This window comes from Rutilus rutilus, assembly GCF_951802725.1.
Source record: "Rutilus rutilus genome assembly, chromosome: 11".
Lineage (NCBI taxonomy): Eukaryota > Metazoa > Chordata > Actinopteri > Cypriniformes > Leuciscidae > Rutilus > Rutilus rutilus.
The window spans coordinates 17,335,890-17,356,514 of record NC_140216.1 but is presented as its reverse complement, the minus strand read 5'-3'; the positions used below and the strand labels follow the sequence as shown (position 1 = coordinate 17,356,514).

General features: G+C 37.3%; 1 protein-coding gene across 5 annotated transcripts in view; it reads left to right on the top strand.

Moving 5' to 3' along the window:
• phactr4a (phosphatase and actin regulator 4a) overlaps nucleotides 1-2,077 on the top strand; it is an 80,400-nt gene extending 78,323 nt beyond the window's left edge. For all 5 annotated transcript variants that reach the window (XM_084422512.1, XM_084422509.1, XM_084422511.1 and 2 more), the window contains one exon: nucleotides 277-2,077. In XM_084422512.1, coding sequence (XP_084278638.1) covers nucleotides 277-292 — 16 coding nt within the window. In that variant the 3' untranslated portion in view covers nucleotides 293-2,077. The remainder of the gene's footprint in view (nucleotides 1-276) is intronic.
• Nucleotides 2,078-20,625: the final 18,548 nt, after the last annotated feature.

Sequence of the window (20,625 nt, the reverse complement as noted above, 5' to 3'; positions counted from 1 at the left end):
TTTAAATCACACTGACCCCAAACTTTTAAATGGTAGTATACACATAGAAGACATTTTTATTAAACAAAGTGAGAAATGGAGAAATGCAGAGCTTATTGTAGAATATTAATGAAAGAGTTTAGGGGGCGGCCACCGTTTTATTCCCAGACTTCCTTTTTTTTCTGAATAAAGGCTATAAAAATAATCTCCATGTGAAAATGATCATTGTCTTTAACCATCACATGGACTGAATGTGCATAACAAAAATGTCATTTATTCTTTCAATTCCTTTTGCAGGTTTCATCGGCCATAATCCGCATCCCTAAAGAGGAAACCCTAGACAGATAAAAGCTGCCCTCATAACTGCAGCTAAAAGCCTCCATCTCACTCCAGCATCCTGTTTCCCATGATCCTCCAGCGTATACTGATGAGTGCCCAGGCCAGCTGCTCAGTTCTCTAGAGTGAAAAGGAGGAGGAAGTGATGTGGGTGTGTGCAAGACACTGGTACTTGATACTTCAGACACTTTTGGGCAGCAGGTTTGAAGTGCCAGCTCTCTGTAGAGTTCCCATGATTCCCATGGCCGGATCACTTTGTTGGAGTATTTCAGGGAAAAGAGGACACAGAACTGTGTGGATTGGGGGTGTTTTAATTGTCTTTATGGTACACACAGTTCTGAGATCAAGAATAGGCGTGTGTACTCAAACAATAATACTTTTATGGAAATGATGACACTGGTGATAAAACTTTTTTAGTGGCGAGTGATTGTGAGAGACTGTGTGTGTGTGTGTGAATGTGTGTTTATAAATGCTGTCCACTCATGCCTTAACACTGGTACGAAATAACTTTTTTAGCCTGACCTTACAGTAATACAGAACAAAGTCTGCATATAACACTGTTTCTCACCCTGAACACACACACTGATGTGTGTTGATCTGAAAGCTCATCTTTGACATTCTCAGGACGTCAGCACACGGTGTCACTTTCTATGTGCATTTTACTGTAAATTACCATAATTTTGTACTTGTTCACACAGATTAAACCACCTTCTTTAATATTCTTCTCTTTTAACAACACAGCACTTCACTTTAGATATTTCAAGCTTAATCACACAAAAACGTACAATATTTTACCCCAAAATCATAAGAGATTTTTGGCATGAAGAAAATTAAGCCTCGACCACTAAGATTTTTAGCATTGTGATATTATTTTCGTGACATTTAAGCATGTTTTCCCCCAAAATATTCTTATTATAATGTTGTAACGGTTTTCTACTTTTTTGTCAATGCACATTCTCAATGTTAATTCTTGTTACTGTAAAAATTTTTTTTTTTTTTTTTTTTTTTACTTTATTACAATGCATTACTGTAATTCAATACTTTTTCATATTAGCATACATTAAAAAAAAAATTATAATTTTTTTTTTTTCACACTACCATAATGGAAATTAAATTGGTTTTCATATTACTGATTATTATTTTTTATTTGTTTTTATTTTTTTATTTTTTCACAATGCCAAAAATTTTAATGATCTTAAGCTTCATTTTCTTTAGGCAAAACATTTTTTTTTTTTTTTTTTTTTTTTTTTTTTTTTTTTCTTGTATTGTATTGGGGTGAAATATGACTTGGCCATGTTATTGATATGTTTCACAAGATTCAGATGTAGATGATGATATAGTTCATTGAACAATTTAAAACAAAATGGTTGATGTTACATCATGGAGTCATTGTGAAAAATCTTGGTGCATTTTTGACTGGTACATAAAAGTGAATTTTTTTCCATGTCACTGCTGGTTTTATGGTACACTTTGTTTTGTAGGCCACCAAGAAGGCCTGTGCACTGTATAGAGACATGCTGTAGATTGATTATATTGTATATCTCGTCTTCCTGACATCAAACATTTGTTTTAATTGTAATTATAGTATTACACTATCCTGTTTTTATAAGGTGCAAACAGTATGGCTACAGGTTAAGTGATATAATAATCTGATACAGAACTGCTGTATAGTAAATTTTTTATGTAAAGGTATTTTAAAAAGGTCTTTCAAGTAATACATGTACATTCACTTCACCATTAATTAAAACCTAAACTGTGAGTATCATTTGGTTCATTTATTTTGTATTATTATATTTTTACATAAGACATCCCTGTGTACTGATGCATGGAACATATCAGTGTCCCTTGGATGCCTCATTAATGTGTTCACTAACACCAACACACATGTCAGATTTTCCCTCCTTTTTTATATCATGTCACAGGTTTTGGAACATTCCATTGTAATTCCGTACTATAAGAATATGAGAATAATTCACTATCAAGGTACAGATATCAAAGTATAATGATTTTTAGTCTTGGCATTATGGTAATACCATTTTTCTTTTTTTATATCAAAGTGCCATGGTATTACACCGTCTGATGCCTGATATTGAACTATGTGCCGACTGTGTTCTACCTTAGATAGATTGATGCTTACACACACTCCTACGGCCAATTTGGCATGTCCAATCTACCTAACCTGTATGTCTTTGGACTGTGTTTGGGGAAACCAGCTAAAGTAACAGCATATGATGGGCAATAAAGCCATTTGCATTATTTACTTGGGGCCTGTAGATGGCAGTATAGATTCGCTCAAAATTACTACTCGTCATGTGTTTCCTTAACCATTGCCTTTCATTGTTTTCCTGTCTGATCAAGTTTTTCTTAAATATGTGATGTATGTATGTTTTTAACTGTTCTGGAATAGTTGTGCAATTATGATCAACCACCATATTTATTCTTATTCTTGTAGCATCTTGTGTTTAAACCGTGAAGTATCAACAATCGTGTCTGTCAGCTGTGGTTTCATCTCAGTTAAATCTCTTTTTATGTGCACTCGAAAGCTTTTGAAATGTTAATTAATAAGCTTGCAAAGAGGGATACCATTGTGGCTCCCTTATTGATATGTTTATTAACAGCCCACCCATCATGACATTTTAAAGTTTTCTTGTGTCATGAATTTTAAATGGCTTTCCACTGCTCTCCAAACACCTCTTCAACTCTCATCCATACACTGTCTCTATCCCTTTATCTGTCTTGCACGGTTTAAGTCACTTGTTTAAGTTTGTGTTTATGGCAAGCAGTTTTAGCATTGAATACACCTGGCTCTAGTTGTAATTTAGTTTCGACTAGTAAAATTTTCTGTAATTTTGACTTAATTGGAATTAAGATATCTACATGATTATGACTAGTCATAATATGCATTAAATATATAACAATGTTATTTTTTTATATATACATTCAAGATATCTACAATGCTCTGTTGACTAGTCATATTCTCCCATTGATATGGCAGGTGGAATTGGCATATAAAACTATGATTTGACTAAATATATTTACTTAGTATGTTTACCATATTTGCATAAACACGTGATGGACAAGTATAATGCTTCAGAGGCAAGGCAGACCCAGTCACAAAAAGGTAAAAGCTGATTTGAAAAAGTTAAATAGTATTAACATACTAATCTCATAGATTAGTACAGTAGGTTGTATGTGTTGTAAAATGACCCAAACATACAGGACCTTTATTATACCATAACTAGACAAAATGGCGGATAACAGCAGTTTCCAAGGTAGGATTGGTTAATTAAATGTTTAAGGTGGGGCTTAGCAAAGGTGTGTTTGCATGCATGTTTCAGATATCGATTTTGACATTGAAATATCTACATTGAAATTCTTCCCAGTCACAAAGCTAAATGCAGAGATCTCCAAAGTTTTTATTTGTCAGAAATCATCTTGAGATATCCATAATTAAATTGCAGATATCTTTAAATGAGATTTGACTAGTCAAAAATCCAATTTATGATATCTAACATTGTAATTCGACTAGTAATAAATTACTTTCAGATATTTATTAACTTTTTCACACTTAAGTTTAAAATATTCTAACTTTGCAGAAGAAAGAACTGCAGATAGATCATAACAAAAATGATAGAAATTTCATTTTTGGTTGAACTTTTAAGTTTAAAGATAACAGTTTAGTTTAAGGGCACTGAAAGATATAATATTTTCAACACCACAAATTAATGTTAAGGGGTTTACAGGTTAGTTATATCATAACACTTGTCATAGCAAAATATCCTCACATTTCATCTGTAAATGAGCCATCACATCTTTGGTACTGCTGCTGTAGCTGATACATGAGCTTTACTATTTACACAGGGTCAACTGAGAGCTATGACTTTAAAAAGGCTCATTGAAGTTCCTCTTCTATTTTTTATTACACCGCTGGTAAACGGAATTAAGCTTCACCCTGCAGAGTGCCTGACTGTTGTCTGATTAATTCCTAGTGTGAAATACAGAGGCAAAGTCAGATTGCAAGAGAGCACAGAAAAGATGGAGAAAATGAAAGAATGTGAAGATGAAAGGAAATGGAAAAGAGAATAGAAAAGTTTGATTTCATATTCCCATATTCTCGGATGACAGAGAATTAGGTTTATAGAATCAGTGTGTCTGTGGGCTGATTTTAGCGATGGAGGTGGGCGTCTCCTTTTCGGTTTCATTTCCAACTGTCTGACAACATCCATGAACATTCAGAAAACCTTAACTTGATTTGACTGTAGACATAATGGGAACGTTTCTTCATTCAAAACAGAACAGCAATTGGTTTTGTGCAAATATATATAGAAATATTTATAACAAAAAAAAGATAATTTTGACACAAATGCAAAAGATAAATGCATCGTAACTGCACATTCTACAGTAAATTAATGCATGTTGTTAAGTTGCTTGGTAACCATAAACAGCCAACAGTTATGGCCTGTATGCACACCAAGAACAATAGCAATAACTAAAATGAATGAATGAATGATGAAATCACAAGCTATATAAACAAAGGTGACTGAGACTGTTAGATTAGGGTTAGATGTTAGGGTTTGGGTAAGTAAAATAAATTGGCATGCATTTGCAAAGTTACTTGTTGTCAGTAGCATGTCTGTTGGGGTACCATCAAAATAAAGTGTTAGCAGAAGCAGACAGTCTACTAATACTCTAAGGACTGCTAGTTGACATGTAGTTGCAAAGTTACATAATAGTTAGTAGAATGTCAAACCACACATGGCTACATTGAAGCGATAAATAATTCTTTATTATACATTTTTAAGGCCAGACAAGTAGTTTGTTGAGGGTTGGTTTGTAAAGAAAGACTACACGCCTGCGCACATATTCAAACGCGTGTCGGCGTTTTCGCGATTTAAAAAAAAAAAAGGGTTATGTACGATGGCCTGCCATATATTTCGTTCCTGTTCCTCTTCGATTTCGGCATTTGTCATCGATTTCCACCAAACTGTTGACAAGTGAAAATCGGAGCTAAAATTGTGCGGTTTGTACCCGGCAATAGATATGACAAGGTCAAATGCAATATCAACTTTAGAGTCAGAATCTCATCTGAGGCTCCAATGGTTCAAATGGAGGACTTGTCAAAGCCTCCAAAACCACGAATCGTCAACCGTCTCACCCCACACTTAAAAGGCAATGGCAAACCATTAATGGACACTTGCTCAGTACTGGCTGCCACATTCTGCTTTAGTGAAGCTACTAGGGTCACACTCGTAGAAAAAATGCTTTTGTAGAAAAGTCGGCACTGAACCTTCAGAGCAGTGAACTGGATCTACAAGTTGTTACATGCACCCACAATGTAAAAAGACGATATTTAAAGAATAGAGATGCATTGTGGAAGGGGCTCTTGCATTTAAAATGGTGGAGGTTCAGATGAAAGGTCTGAATCTAACAAAGTGCTTTGTTTAGAGGTCAAAACAAACCCAATTTTTAGCCTGGGATAGAAAATCCCTGAGCCCCGAGCCAGAGAGAGAAGGTACTTTCTGATCAGAACCTCCCAAGGAGGTTCCCAGCAGAAGCAACAAGAGATCAAGAACTTGGACTGCCAATCATTGAAGCAAATTAGTACCCGTATGCCCTGGAGCAGGGCTGGGGAACGGTGGCACTTGAGATCGACTTTCCTGCAGAATTTAACTCCAAACTTGATCAAACTCACCTGGTTGTAGCTTTCTAGTAATCCTGAATAAATTGATTAGCTTGTTCAGGTGTATTTGACTAGGGTTGGAGCTAAACTCTGCAGGAAAGTAGATCTCGAGGACCAGAGTCTGACCAACACCTCTGCCCTTGAGCCTCAACAGGGCCAGAGCTGCATCCAATAATAATGCACTACACCACCAGCTAGAATATACCCACTGTGAATTCCTGCGTCTCATTAGAAGATGGTGAACGATTATTGAATGGAATAGAGCATAATAGGGGTCAATTTTAGTTATAGCTGTAGACTTTGGGCCAATAAGCAACCAGCTTTTTATCACCCATAACACCATAGCAACTGCATACTGTAGCAATTCCCTAAAAACTCTCAGAACCCCTCAGGAACCACACAACACCCTGGCATTGGGGCAGTTAAGTCTTTCTGCTATATGGTACTGTTTTACAGATACAGATGAGTTAGTACACTGGCTTTTTTGTTGTTGTTATTTGGAGAAAGCATATCACTGTTAAGGGGAAATGAGGTCTGCAGAGGCAATGAAGCAGTCATTTATGAGTCTCTGAAGGCTTCCTGATCTTGTGGGGAATCCACATTGTCACTGATGCTGATGTGAGACTCATTAAAATATGCTGGACTGGCAATATTTTCCCTCAGTAATGTGTTTCATTTTCTCAATCCAGTCTCAGGAGTTTAGCTTGTCAAGTAATCCATATAAAGCACAGAGGCAGTCATACACCTGGGAGTTTGATTAATAATTGTTTAAACACAAATGCTAAAGCAAATCTGTGGTCACATGTAAATTTGTACACTGTGGGACAATTATTTTATTTACTAAGTGTTGCAAATTAATATGATTTGACTTTTTCATGGCACACAAAAGGAGTTAAACATTTCTGAAGCCGTTTCATAACATTGTTTGAGGAAAAGACAGAATTTTATCTAATATTTGTGACAGTTGACATAACGCTATAAGCCTTTAGACTGATAATTACCTTTTTAAGTATAAAGTACATAGGCTACTTAAATAAGATAAGAGATAGGAGTAAAACATTATATAACCACATAAAGGTAAACATATTGTAGCAAAATGAGCATCTGCTGCTCCGCCAGGACTCCAGTCTCCAGGTTTTCGATCTACTGAAGAATGTACAGTGATATTTTACAGGGTCTCAGGCCATTACTCACATGCATAAGTAATATTTCTCACTGTATTCTATAGCATAACCACAGGCTATGATTCATCTCACAGTATGTCTGAACATCTGAAATCTGCAGCAAAGACTTAAGCACAAACAACCCTTTACAGAGCCATATTGTATGTCTAATAAATGGGTGTTAACAGATGGCAGCATTAAATGCATCAGTCATGAATTGCATTTTTTATTATTTATTTATTATTATTTAGTACTTATAATGTTAGAAGTATTTTTACATCAAAAACTGTCATAATTTAGAAAAAAAAAAGAGACTATTTCCATACTGATTTTACATTTAAAAGGGCGTGTCTCCTTTAAGACTTTGATGTAAATGGCCACTACTATGATTGGCATATCTTTGCATAAGATATAGAACATGTATGTAACATGTAACATGTTTGCATGTAGAACTGTTTTGAAAACTTTTAGTATGTTCCCAAAGGAAAAATGTAAGCTCAGTGGGTGCTTTTCCTGAGCTCAGGAGACATAGTTGTGATTCTCATATATCTCTAATTTTAGTATCAACAGCATTTCAGATGTTTCTCCTACAATTTCTTAGGATAAATAAAAATAGACACAAATGAGACATGAGAAATATTTGAGAGAAAAAAAGTCAAAACTGAGAATGTGGCAGAAGAAACACAGAACATTTCTTTATTGTCTTGCTGCAATCTCTTTCAAGACTCCATTATAGGAATATTTTATTGTTCAGAGGTTGCTCTTTTTAAGCTCAGGAGACTTAGTTGTGATTCTCAAACATCTCTCATTTTAGTATCAACAGTGTCTCAAATATTTCTCCTAAAATTCCTTAGGAGAAATAAAAGTAGACACAAATGAGATATGAGAAATATTTGAGACACAAAGAATCAAAACTGAGAACATGGTGGAAAAAACATAGAACATCTCTTTATTGTCTTTCTGCAATCTCTTTCAAGCCGCTCCGGCGCCTCCTCCGCTCTTATACTCTCGATGGCGGGGTGGCCAAGGGGTACGTGGAGATTCCCCAGGTGGAACGTGCAGTTGCAATTCAGCTATGCTGAGTGTTGTGCTGCGCAAAGTCCACGTCTCCCATCCAGGGCCAGTAAGTTCTCAGCTGCTCTCGCTGCCAAGGCTTACAGCGCTGCTGGACAGGCCGCCTCTGCCCTGCATCCCATGGCCCTCCAGCAAAGTCTACTTTCTTTACCGCCCCATCTCCCAGGCCGGCCTCTTCGGCGACGCTGTCGTCAATTTTTCCCAGCAGTTCTAGGCAGAACAGAAGCAGACGATTAAACACATCCTGCCCTGGCAGTCTGCTATTAATTTATATATATAGCCACTCTGGAGAAAACAATGATGTCATCGTCCAGCTCAGCTCAGTTCAGTTCTCATTCAATGGTGTCAATGCAGGCAGACCAATAATATTGTTGAATATAAAGTGTCCCCAAATAAGCAAGCCAAAAGCCAAAGGCGACGAAGGCAGTGGCAAGGAACCAAAACTCCATTAGGTGACAGAATGGAGAAAAAAAAAACTTGGGAGAAACCAGGCTCAGTCGGGGGGGCCAGTTCTCCTCTGGCCAACGAACGAACAGTGTATGATTATGATTCAGGCAGCATTATAGGTCAGAAGTCAGATTGGATCAGAACATTCAGAATATTCAGACATCACGCCGGTATGGAGACGGGTTTGTTGAGGATCAGTACTGATGGCTGATTGTGTCGATGAGGCCTTCACAGGGAAGAGTCTAGTTGACACAATCTCTACTGACACTTCAGGCATGCGTTGTGGTCGTGTCTAGGTGCAGGTCCTTAATCTGATCTGGATAAACATCAGAATAAACAGAAAGACTAACATTAGCATAGATGCCATTCTTCTTACAATGCAACGAGTACATCAGGTGTTATAGGAAGTGTTCCTGGGTCCGACTGACCTAATTTATGCAGCCTAATAATCATTTAACTGATTTGAATAATAGAAATGTATAATATTCTATGTGTATGCCAGGTTAAAGAGATGTGATTTAGTCTAGGTTTAAACTGACAGAGTGTGTCTGCTTCTCGAACAATGCTAGGAAGACTATTCCAAAGTTTAGGTGCTAAATAGGAAAAGGATCTACCGCCTGCATTGATTTTGATATTCTAGGTATTATCAACTGGCCAGAATTTTGAGATTGCAATAGATGTGAAGAACTATAATGAAGGACCAATTAGTTATCGTTTATGCATTTATGTCTTTAATGTTTGCATTAGAGGTCGTGAATGGTAATTTTGATTTCTTAAAATCTATATTTCCTCAGCCATATGCATGGTATCGCTCATAGCAGTTTGTAATTATATTTAAAAAAATATTGTCGCTGTGTTTTGCTAGTATGTAACATTATAAAAGATTTTTCCCCACCTGTTTGTATTAATGATTTATTATTATTATTATTATTATTATTTTATTACAGGAACTATTGTTTCTTAGTTGCAATTACAAGTAAACAACTTAAAATGTATAATGAGCACATCTTAAAGATTTCTTAACATTTGCTTTAGGAAAATTGCATCCTATGTTTTCACTTTACATAAAGCCATCAATGATGCATTTATAGAGGTTAGTAACTGTATTATCACTCACAATATGTATTTATAAGAACACAACAGCTATTAATAACAATATATTCACTTATTTCACAGAAATAAATCTGAATTACTAAAGTCATTGTAACTAGACCTATAATATAATGACATTATTGTAATGCAGGCTGAATCTTTATAAACACATTCATGGAACCATACGACTGACTAATTAATACTTATAAATCAGTGTATAATGGATTATGACATTCACTTGAAAAAGCAAATTCATGACTTATAAGTAATTATAAAAACAACAATACAAATGTAACTATAACGGTTCTTATAATGCAGTATAGGTCTTAATGGTATTTATAAAATATTAATACCTACTTATAAATAAGTATAAATGGAGCCATAATTCATTATAAGCATGGCATTCATAGAAAGTGTTACCGAATGCAGTTTTACAGAAGCTAGAAACGTGGCTTTCAAATGAAAGATTGGTATCAAAGAGCACAGGGTGAAAAGCAACGGTCCTAGTACTGAGAATTGCGGTACTCCATACTGAACTTTTGATCGATATGACATCCCTTTATTTACTGCTACAAGCTGATAACAGTTAGATAAGTATGATTTAAACCATACTAATGCAGTTCCACTAATGCCAACATCATTTCCGAGTCTATTCAAAAGAATGTTGTGGTCAGTGGTATCAAATGCAGCACTAAGATCCAGTAACACTAATAGAGAGATACAACCACGATCGGATGATTAGAGCAAATCATTTGTAACTCTAATGAGAGCAGTCTCAGTACTATGATAAGGTCTAAATCATGACTGGAAATCCTCGCAGATACCATTTCTTTCTAAAAAGGAACATAATTGTGAGGATACTGCCTTTTCTAGTATTTTTGACAGAAAGGGTAGATTTGAGAATGGCCTGAAATTGACTAATTCTGTAGGATCAAGTTGTGTTTTTATAATAAGAGGTTTAATAATAGCCAGTTTTTGGTATATATCCTAATGACAAAGATTAATTAATGATTTTAAGTAGAGGGTCTATGACCTCTGGAAGCATCTCTTTTAGTAGCTTAGTCAGTATAGGGTCTAGCATACATGTTGTTGATTTAGATGATTTAAGGAGTTTAGACAATTATTCCTCTCCTATATCAACGAATTAATACAAAATTTCCTCAGCCACCCTACAATGCACTGTCTGATAGTAGACGGTTGCATAGTTATAATTTTCTCCCTAATATTATCAATCTTGCAAGTAAAGAAGTTCATAAAGGCATTACTGCTATACTTTTTGGAAACTTCAGAAGTTGAAGCTTTATTTCTTGTTAATTTAGGCACTGTATCAAATAAATACCTAGGGTTGTGTTTGTTTTCTTCTAAGAGAGATGAAAAATAAGCAGAAAAAAAAAAAAAAAAATTAAGATCTTTCTTCCAGCTATGCTCCATTTTTCTGGCTGCTCTCTTGAGGGCCCGAGTGTGCTCGTTGTACCACAACATTAGACTATTTTCTTCTATCTTATTTAAGTGCAAAGGAGCAACTGTGTCTAAAGTGCTGGAAAAGAGAGAGTCAATAGTTTATGTTGCAATATTGAGTTATTCTAAGCTATCTGGGATGCTGAGGAGATGAAACTGATCAGGAAGATTATTATTAATAAAGCAATATTTAGTGGCAGAGGTGATAGTTCTACCATATTTGTAACAGGGAGTCGGCCTTGCAGCCTTGGCTAAATGGAGTATACACGAGACTAGATAATGATCTGAGATGTCATCACTCTGCTGCAGAATTTTGAAGGCATCAACATTGATTCCATGTGACAATGTTAGATCTAAAGTATGTATGATTATGACAATGAGTGGGTCCTGACACATCTTGTCTAAATCCAGTAAAGTTTAGAATGTCTCTAAATGCCAGTCCCAATGCGTCTTTTTCGTTATCTATGTGGATATTTAAATGACCAACAATTAGGACTTTATCTGCAGCCACTAACACTTCAAAAGAATTGTATTTAATACTAGACTTCTCAGTAATACTGAAGATATTACTATAAATACAGCAACACTCCCCCTTTGCCTTTCAGACGAGGCTCATGTTTATAACAATAATCTTGGGGGTGGGCTCATTTAAAGTAATGTAATTATCTGGTTTTAGCCAGGTTTCTGTTGAACAGCACATCTAAGTTATGATCAGTAATCATATCATTAACAATAAGTGCTTTTGAAGAAAGGGATAGAATATTCAGCAACCCGAGCTTAATCATTTGTTCATCTCTATTATATCTGTTTTTAATTTGTTGAACATCAATATTAAATAGGTTTCGAAGTTTTTTGTATTTCCTAGTTCGGGGAACAGACACAATCTCTATATGATGATATCTAGATGAAAGAGTCTCTATGTGATGGGATTTATCTGACCTCAGTGACGTGAGACAGCCAGCAGACGGTCGGTTTAGCCAGTCTGTCTGCTTCCTGACCTGGCCCCCAGATAGTAAAGCTTCAACTCTAAAACTATGTGCCATATTACTAGAGAGAAGAGCAGCACCATCCCAGGAGGGATGAATGCCATCTCTTTTTAACAGGTCAGGTCTTCCCCAAAAACTTTTCCAATTGTCTACGAACCCTATATTATTCTGTGGACACCACTTAGGCTCAATCCCAATTCACCCCTTGCCCCTACCCCTTGGCCCTACCCCTCTGTTTTGCGCGTTCCCGTGAAGGGGTAGGGTTGTCTCAATTCTCTTTTGGTTGGAGGGGTAGGGGGAAGGGGAAGGGCCAGATAGCCCTTGAAACGAAGATTTTTCGGGACCACACTTCAAACGAAGGGGTATGAAAAATGTACCTGCATACACCGGCTACAGAGGCAACATGACTGCCAATAATCATTTTCTTTGTCACATTCAATCTTGTGTTCATATTTACGGTCATGTTCTTCAAAGAAACGGTTGCAAAAAAACGCTAAAGTTCGTTAACAATATGACGCGTGTAAAAAGCAGTTTGAAGCGAAGTGTCATTCGCGCCGCAAGACCTCCAGACGCGCTTAAATGCGTCTTAACATTGAAATCACTCGCGCCAGACGCTCTATTCACGTTTGGTGTGAACGCGGCAGCATTAGGCGTCGAAGATATCGTCATCTCCGTTGTTTTCTGCGAACTTCAGAAGAAAAATGCAAAAAATAGCTGTAACGTTAACTCACGCAAGACTACAGCTGACGACGGCATCTTGGAAGTTTGTGATAAACATTGGCGCATTTCCTGTGACGTAGGCGCTATATATAGCGACGACGTATAATGAAACGGTGTAGTAGTGGTGTCCCATTTCTTAGGGGAATATTTTCACCCCTACGCCTTGGCACTCTGTTTCAAGGGGCAAGGGGCAAGGGTTAGGGGTAGGCGAAGGGTTAGGGGTAGGTGAAGGGGTATAAAATAGAATTGGGATTGGGCCTTAGACAGCCAGCCATTGAGTGAGGACAGTCTGCTAAGTATCTCATCACTCCGGCGAACAAGAAGGTGGCCAGAGCATAGAACAGTGTCTGACATTGTACTTGCGAGTTCACACCCCTCTTTAACCCTTTCGCACGTATGATCACACCGGTGTGATCAGTCTAGGCTGGTCCCTGGAGCGTTCGATCACACCGGTGTGATTAGAACGGTCAGTGCATGACGTGATCAACTGCTAAATTCAAATGTGCTTTCTCGCGTTGGCTGGTGCTGAGCCAGAGACAGGCACGCTCAGAGCTGTCATATATCACAACTTTTCAGTGTTTTCAACCATATAATGTTTATTTTAGGTTTCAGACATATAAGTACTAAAAAAACAATACATTTAGAGTTTGTAAAATACACACTGATGTCAAAGTAAGAGGCAATAATAATCCTTTCCATTATAATTAGTTTTATTCATATCAGATACACATTGTGTAAGTAACTTTAAAGTTTACTCTATTCTTCTCCCAGTTCACCTGCCACTTACTTTTATGTATTTGGGGAGAAGTGGATGAATTCACATGTTGTAAATCCAACAGATCCGATTCTCTGAACTGCGTCTGCGGCACAAACTAAGATGGCGGCGCCCATCGCGCATACAGCTCAACTAACGCAATCGTTATAAAGGTGTTTAAACATCAAAACACTTCCACTTGCATATATTTGACAATCGGAATATCAGATATTTCATGCCATATCTAACAAATTTGTGAATATTTTGAATAAAAAAGGAAAAATGACATAAAAGCAGATCATCATTCATTCAGCTCTGTTGTTGCTGCGGTGTGTCACGTGACAAGCAATGACGCGTCACCATGGAAACCATAAAGTGACACATTCTAAATAACGGTCGCCTTGAAAAACTCACGCTGGGGGGTCAGCCAGAATATTTTAAACTTACGTGTGAAAGGGTTAATGTTAATTTTAGTGATATCCGACTGGCGAAGTCGAAAATCATTAGTACCGACATGGATAATAATCTATGATTAGCATTAGCCAGCACTTTTAAATTTGCTTTGATGTCAGGCGTTCTGGCTCCCGGCAAACATGTGACTATGGTGGCTGGTGCCTCTACGTTCCATGTAATATAATTGCCAATCACCAGGGCACTTTCAAAAATGATTCTGAATCGGTGCGTCACTGAGTGGGGAGAACCTGTTTGATGTTCTAATTGGAACGGAAGAGCCGTCTCACAGTCACCCAGTTGTCCTGCTGCCTGGGCTCTAGAGCCGGAACCGAACAATGTACAGAGTTCTCTAAGCAAATCACATCCAAAGCAGTATCTAAAGCCCTTACATTCTTACTATCCTCGATTGAAGTTTGGATGCACGTCTCTAGTTCTGAAATCTTCTCCGTCAGCCTGACTATCTCCCTGCATTTATCACGTGTAGCCCTCAGCGCTAACAGATAATGCTATACTATACATGTGGCAGGCAGTGCAAGTGACAATAACAGGAGATGACATGACTCACCGTGTTTGTTGACTGATCCAACTCACCACAGTTGTTTGATGGACTCAAAAAAATAAGAAAGCTTAGGGGCCTTTTGGAAGGTAATGTTATTTTTAGTCCAGTGATTCTGTAGTATTTCTCTTGTCTGTCCATGTAACTTTCCCAAAAAAAAAAAAATGATGTACTTGTTTATAAGAAACCAGCAGTGATTTTGCCAAAGTATGCAAAAAGTGTGAGAATATTATTTGTATGTAGGATACATAAAATGCAACCACATTTTTTTTTTTTTTTTTTTGCTAGACAATGGCCCCCCAAAAAGGGAATACCACATAATATTAATGTTATTAAAAACAATAATGGTGGTTGAAATGTTCACGACATTCAGCATAAATTAAATAATTATCTATTCATGTAATTGTACAATAGTAGACAATTCAAATTCTTGATTAATATGGATTATTTTAACAAAATTTTTTTTTTTATGTGTTCAAATTTTGGTTGTGTGGACTTTCATTGGGTGGACAAAAGCAATGAAAGAATTAAAAAATAAATTTTCATTATTGATGAATGGAAGTCTTATAGGTTTGGAACACAAAGGTTAGTAAATGATGACAGAATTCTCATGTTTGGGTGAACAAATCATTTAAGATTGCATTTAATGTTTTGACTTGGTGGTACTTAGATGGTATGATTTGTGTAGACAGGCGCGCTGGAAGCTGTCTCATGGAGGGGGGGCTGGGGGCTGGGTGGGTTGGAAAATATGTGACGTCATTATGTTGTGGCCAACGACAAGACATGAAATTTCTCTGTACTGTATATGTTGTAGCCATTAAAGAAAACATTTAGTTTCATATTTATGCTTAAATATTAAAGGCTAATGTTATTTTTTTATTTAATCAATGTTGATTATGAAAGTGAGCATATGCAGAATGAGAAAGATAAAGATACATCATGAGATGTGCAATATATCTGGAGACGTGGAGTGGGTAAGACATGATTTTTACCACTTCATTGAGTTTTGTTTTGTAGAAAGACTATTTTTAAAAGATTTTCGGTTTGTATAAATTGTATAATAATTTTGATCAATGTTTTATCAACCAAATGCCTGTATTTAATAAATAAGATGCAAATATATAGCAGACAATGTAATAAGGTGCCAACACGATCACTTGCATTGCACGTGAACTGGAGGGCGCCGAAACTCAGCTTGTGCATCACAGATTTTAGAAATATAGGCTATCTATTATAGAAAGCTTGAAAAGTCTAAAGTCTTTTAAACGTAAATATTCAAAACGAAAAGAAATAGGCTATTCTCTGATTATATAATCCATATGGAATGTGTATTTCACATGCATTTCTCTCTGGCGTTCATGGCGAGTCTGCATCGTCAACTCCATCTTTGCAGCATCACAGAAAACACCAGTTTATTAATAAACAATTAAATGTCTCCTTGCTATTTTTGACACATTCATAATTTTGCCGGTTCTTTGTGGCAATCTTTATGCGTGTGGCCGTGCGCTTGAGTGCGGCTATATTATGTACAGGCGCTCATTATCATGTATAGCCTATAGACTATTTAAGTAATACAATTAATATAAAGGGGCGATTTGTACACTAATGGCTTAAATGAACAACTACTAGTCGACTAGAAAAAACTTTAGTCGGAGGCAGCCCTTATTCCACATATTTTTGAACCAGCAGGCCATTCTGGGTTGAGCGAGCGACCCTGAGCGGACTGATCGAGCGAGCAGAATATTCAGAAATGCGCTCTCCACTCACGTGCTCTGAACGTAACAAAGCATGACAAATTAAAACTTGATATCATTTTCTCCGTAGCTTGAACACTCACTTCATTAGGCATAAGAGAGTTAGTTAACGCTGTCCATTTATTTATTTTTATTTCACGTTTTTAATGTACAATATTATGTTAGTTCACAGCCCCCCACTTGGGGGTGCTGATGCTATGACGAGGGGGCTGCAGCCCCCGCAGCACCCCCCTTCCCGCGCTACTGTGTGTAGAGGCCTGAAAAGTTTGAGGACTACTCGTCTGGACAATTTCGCTCTTGTGTCTGTTATTGTAACGTAGCCTTTAAAGCCTCTGGGCATCATCAGAGTGTCAGGAATCTTCTTGAGACAGAGTGGTCGTGACTGTAGCTTCAGTAAGCTAGTGTACTGTAGGTGCACTCAGTGGACCGGCCAAGTAAAAAAAAAAAAAAACACTCCAGAGTAAGACACCTCCAGCTGTCAGGAAATTAAGAGCAACCAACAAAACAGAAAAAGTAAAGAAGGGAGAGAAATATGCAAATCGACAAATCATCATTAAAGTTGTTAATTTGCTGTCACTGTGGGATGCACATACAGTGTTTTTCATAGCAGCACTCTCTGAAAAACAGTGTCCCTGTGAAAAATATCCACTGGGAATCCAGTGTGGTAGTGTTAGTAATGAACACGCCAAACACACTTGCAAATTTGTTGACCTGAGCCTAAGGGGTCGACTGTTTCAAAACCTAACGAGAGAACCATTACTCATTACCTGCTGATCACACAACAAACCGCTGAGTTACTAGCTGCTGATCGACCGTGTCTCTGGGCTTCAGCTCAATCACAGTGAACGTTTTATAATGTAATCTCTCCATGTGTCAACTCAAACTTAATTTTAAAAGGGTCATGAACTGCATTGTTTTATTGTTTTATAAATGTTTCCTGTGGTGCACTTATAATGTTAGTATGATTTTTACATAAAAAATGGTCATAATTTAGAAATAAAAGCCATGTTCCCTACCCTGATTTTAGCCCTCTGATTTGAATGCTGTTTGAAGGGGCAGACCTGCTGTGAGACTTCTGTGACTGAGACTTCAACTAATTGAGTAAAGATTACAGATTAAAGATTAAATAAATTGATTTATGTGATTTAAGTGTTGAAAGTGTTGATCTATGGCATTATATTTATATCGTAACATGAAAGGTTGCAGTGATGAGCATTGAAGCCGATCACAGACATGTTGAGCACATGAATGCAGTGATCGTCTCGTCATAGCAACTTGATTTCTGTACACTAACGAATGCTTTCATCATAACTAACAGTGCAAACACAATGTAAATAAGAGATTCGTTGATTACTAGAGGAGTTTTGACACGAGTCCAGAACTCAGTCACTAGCCGCGTTTCCATACCCTTCAAATTGCACAAATCAATTTTGCAAAAACGCCCATATATTACAAGAATGTTTTTATGCTTGCTTGAGGTGGTTTCTCAGTCAATTCGAAAAAGGATTATTTCGCAAAACTGCAATAGAAGACAAAAGTAGCCTAATACGGGAATACGGGATTCTAAACAACAAAGAAATGTCACAATTTATCAAGACCTTGAAGTAGATAGGAGGGAGAAACACCTCATATGTGGCTGCTCCCAAGTATGAAGAACTTTCCTTGCCATTAAAGCTTGGATAACATGCCTATGTCTCCTTCGATTAAAAATAATGGCTAGTGTGGTGGCTGAGATACGTAACCTACCAACATCCATTGCCATGATTTTTGGAATGACTTATCGCGATAGGAAAAAATTATGTTTTAGTCACATAACATCGGTTAATGGAAACGCCTTCATTTCGCAATAGATTTTTATCAATATTTAGAAAATATCCAAAAGTTTTGGCCAAACCTGTAATGGAAACGCAGCTACTAATTAACACGCGCTGTTTGATTGACAGCTCCAGCGACTGCAAAGGAAGCGTTCTTTGATCGCGTTCTATATCTAATTTAATCACAGTTTTAATAACAGATTATTTTCATCCTACTAAGAGGAACAATGTGAAGACTGTTCACATTAGACCGTTAAGTCACTCACTAGTTTGATTTACTGGCACATAGCCTAGGCCTAGACAAAGACCATCTGACTGAATGAATCATTACCAGAAATCACTGGTCACATATCAGGCACTAGAATGAACAGTTACTTACATGTTATGGCAATAAAAGGGTAACTCTCTGCAAAATTGAACCTAGGCTCTTTTTGTTAATCTACCTGAGTCAAAATTTCATGTAAAAGCATAATTAGAATGGAAACGCCACTTTTAAGATTGACCGTATTATTGTTTTAGGTCAAAATGCCTTTTGAATGGGAGTATGGGAGTATGCTCGAAGTATCACCAGGGGCTCTACACATAATAATAATAATAATAATACATTTTATTTATAGGCGCCTTTCTGAGCACTCAAGGTCACCTCACAAAACATTATAAAACAATACAGCAATAAATCAATAAAATTTAACAACTATAATTACAGTGCATAAAATCAGGGTACATAACAACTAGAACAAAGATTAAGAAACCAAGATCACGTGGGATATGCAGGATTTAAAAATAGAAAGTGAGTCAGTGTTGCGGATGTCTGGTGGAAGGGAGTTCCAAAGACAAGGGGCAGAGCGACTGAAGGCTCTGAACCCCATGGTGGTCAAACGAGCCGGAGGTACAGTGAGATGAATATAAGAAGAAGATCTAAGAGTACGGGTGGGTGTGTTAATATGAAGGAGGTCGGTGAGGTACAGAGGAGCGAGGTTATGAATAGCCTTAAAGGTCAGAAGCAAAATCTTGAAATCAATGCGGTATTTAACTGGGAGCCAATGAAGCTGCTGAAGGACAGGAGTAATATGATTAATAGAAGGGGTTCTAGTGATGATTCAGGCAGCAGAGTTCTGAACCAGTTGAAGTTTATGTATGGATTTGAGAGGAAGACCAACGAGAAGAGAATTACAATAATCAATACGGGATGTGACCAGTGTGTGAACGAGAATGGCTGTACTAGTGGGTGAGAGAGACGGTCGGAGGCGATTAATGTTACGTAAATGGAAGTATGCAGACCGAGTGACATAATTAATGTGAGCTTGAAATGAAAGTGTGCTATCTAGGATCACACCCAGACTCTTGACCTGAGGGGAGGGGGAAACTGTGGAGTTGTCAATGGTAAGAGAAAAACTGTCAGATTTAGTCAATGTGGATTTGGTGCCAAAGAGGAGAACCTCGGTTTGTCACTGTTAAGTTTGAGGAAGTTGCAAGAGAACCAGGATTTGATTTCCATTTGGCAATCAGAAAGGGAAGTGGGTGGGAAAGATGCGGTAGCTTTGGTAGACAAGTAGAGCTGGGTGTCATCTGCATAGCAGTGGAAATGGATGTTAAATTTACGAAAGATATGGCCAAGTGGAAGCAGATAGATGATGAACAGAAGGGGCCCCAGGACTGAGCCCTGGGGAACACCGGTAGTGACAGGGGATAGCTCTGATTTGAAATGTTTGAGCTGGATAAACTGAGTGCGGCTAGAGAGATATGATTTAAACCACTCCAGGGGTGTATCAGTAAAACCAATAGAGACTAATCTGTCAAGGAGGATGTTATGAGAAATGGTGTCAAAGGCAGCACTCAGATCAAGGAGGATGGGAATAGTTAGTTATCCGGAATCAGCTGACATAAGAAGATCATTGGAGATCTCAGAGCTGTTTTTGTGCTATGGCAGGGACGGAAACCAGATTGAAATTGTTCATAAAGGTTATTGTCAGACATGTGTGCATGAACCTGATATGCAATGGTTTTTTCTAGAATTTTAGAAAGAAAAGGTAAGTTAGAAATAGGACGAAAATTATTGAAATTGGTCTGCACCAGGTTTCTTAAGTATAGGAGTTATTGCAGCTGATTTTAAAGATGAGGGAACAATAGAGGTGAGAGAAGAGTGTATAATGTTAGTTATTCGGGAAGAGAGAGAGGTAAGCAGGCTTTTGCTAAGATGGTAGGAAGAGGGTCAAGCTGACAAGTAGTTGGTTTCAAATTTCTAATAATGTCCAATATTTCAGCAACAGAAGGAAGCGAGAAACTTGAAAATGAACAAGATAGAGGTGTCAGGAGAACTGGAAAAGAAAATCTATGAGAGGTATTAGTAGTCAGTTGC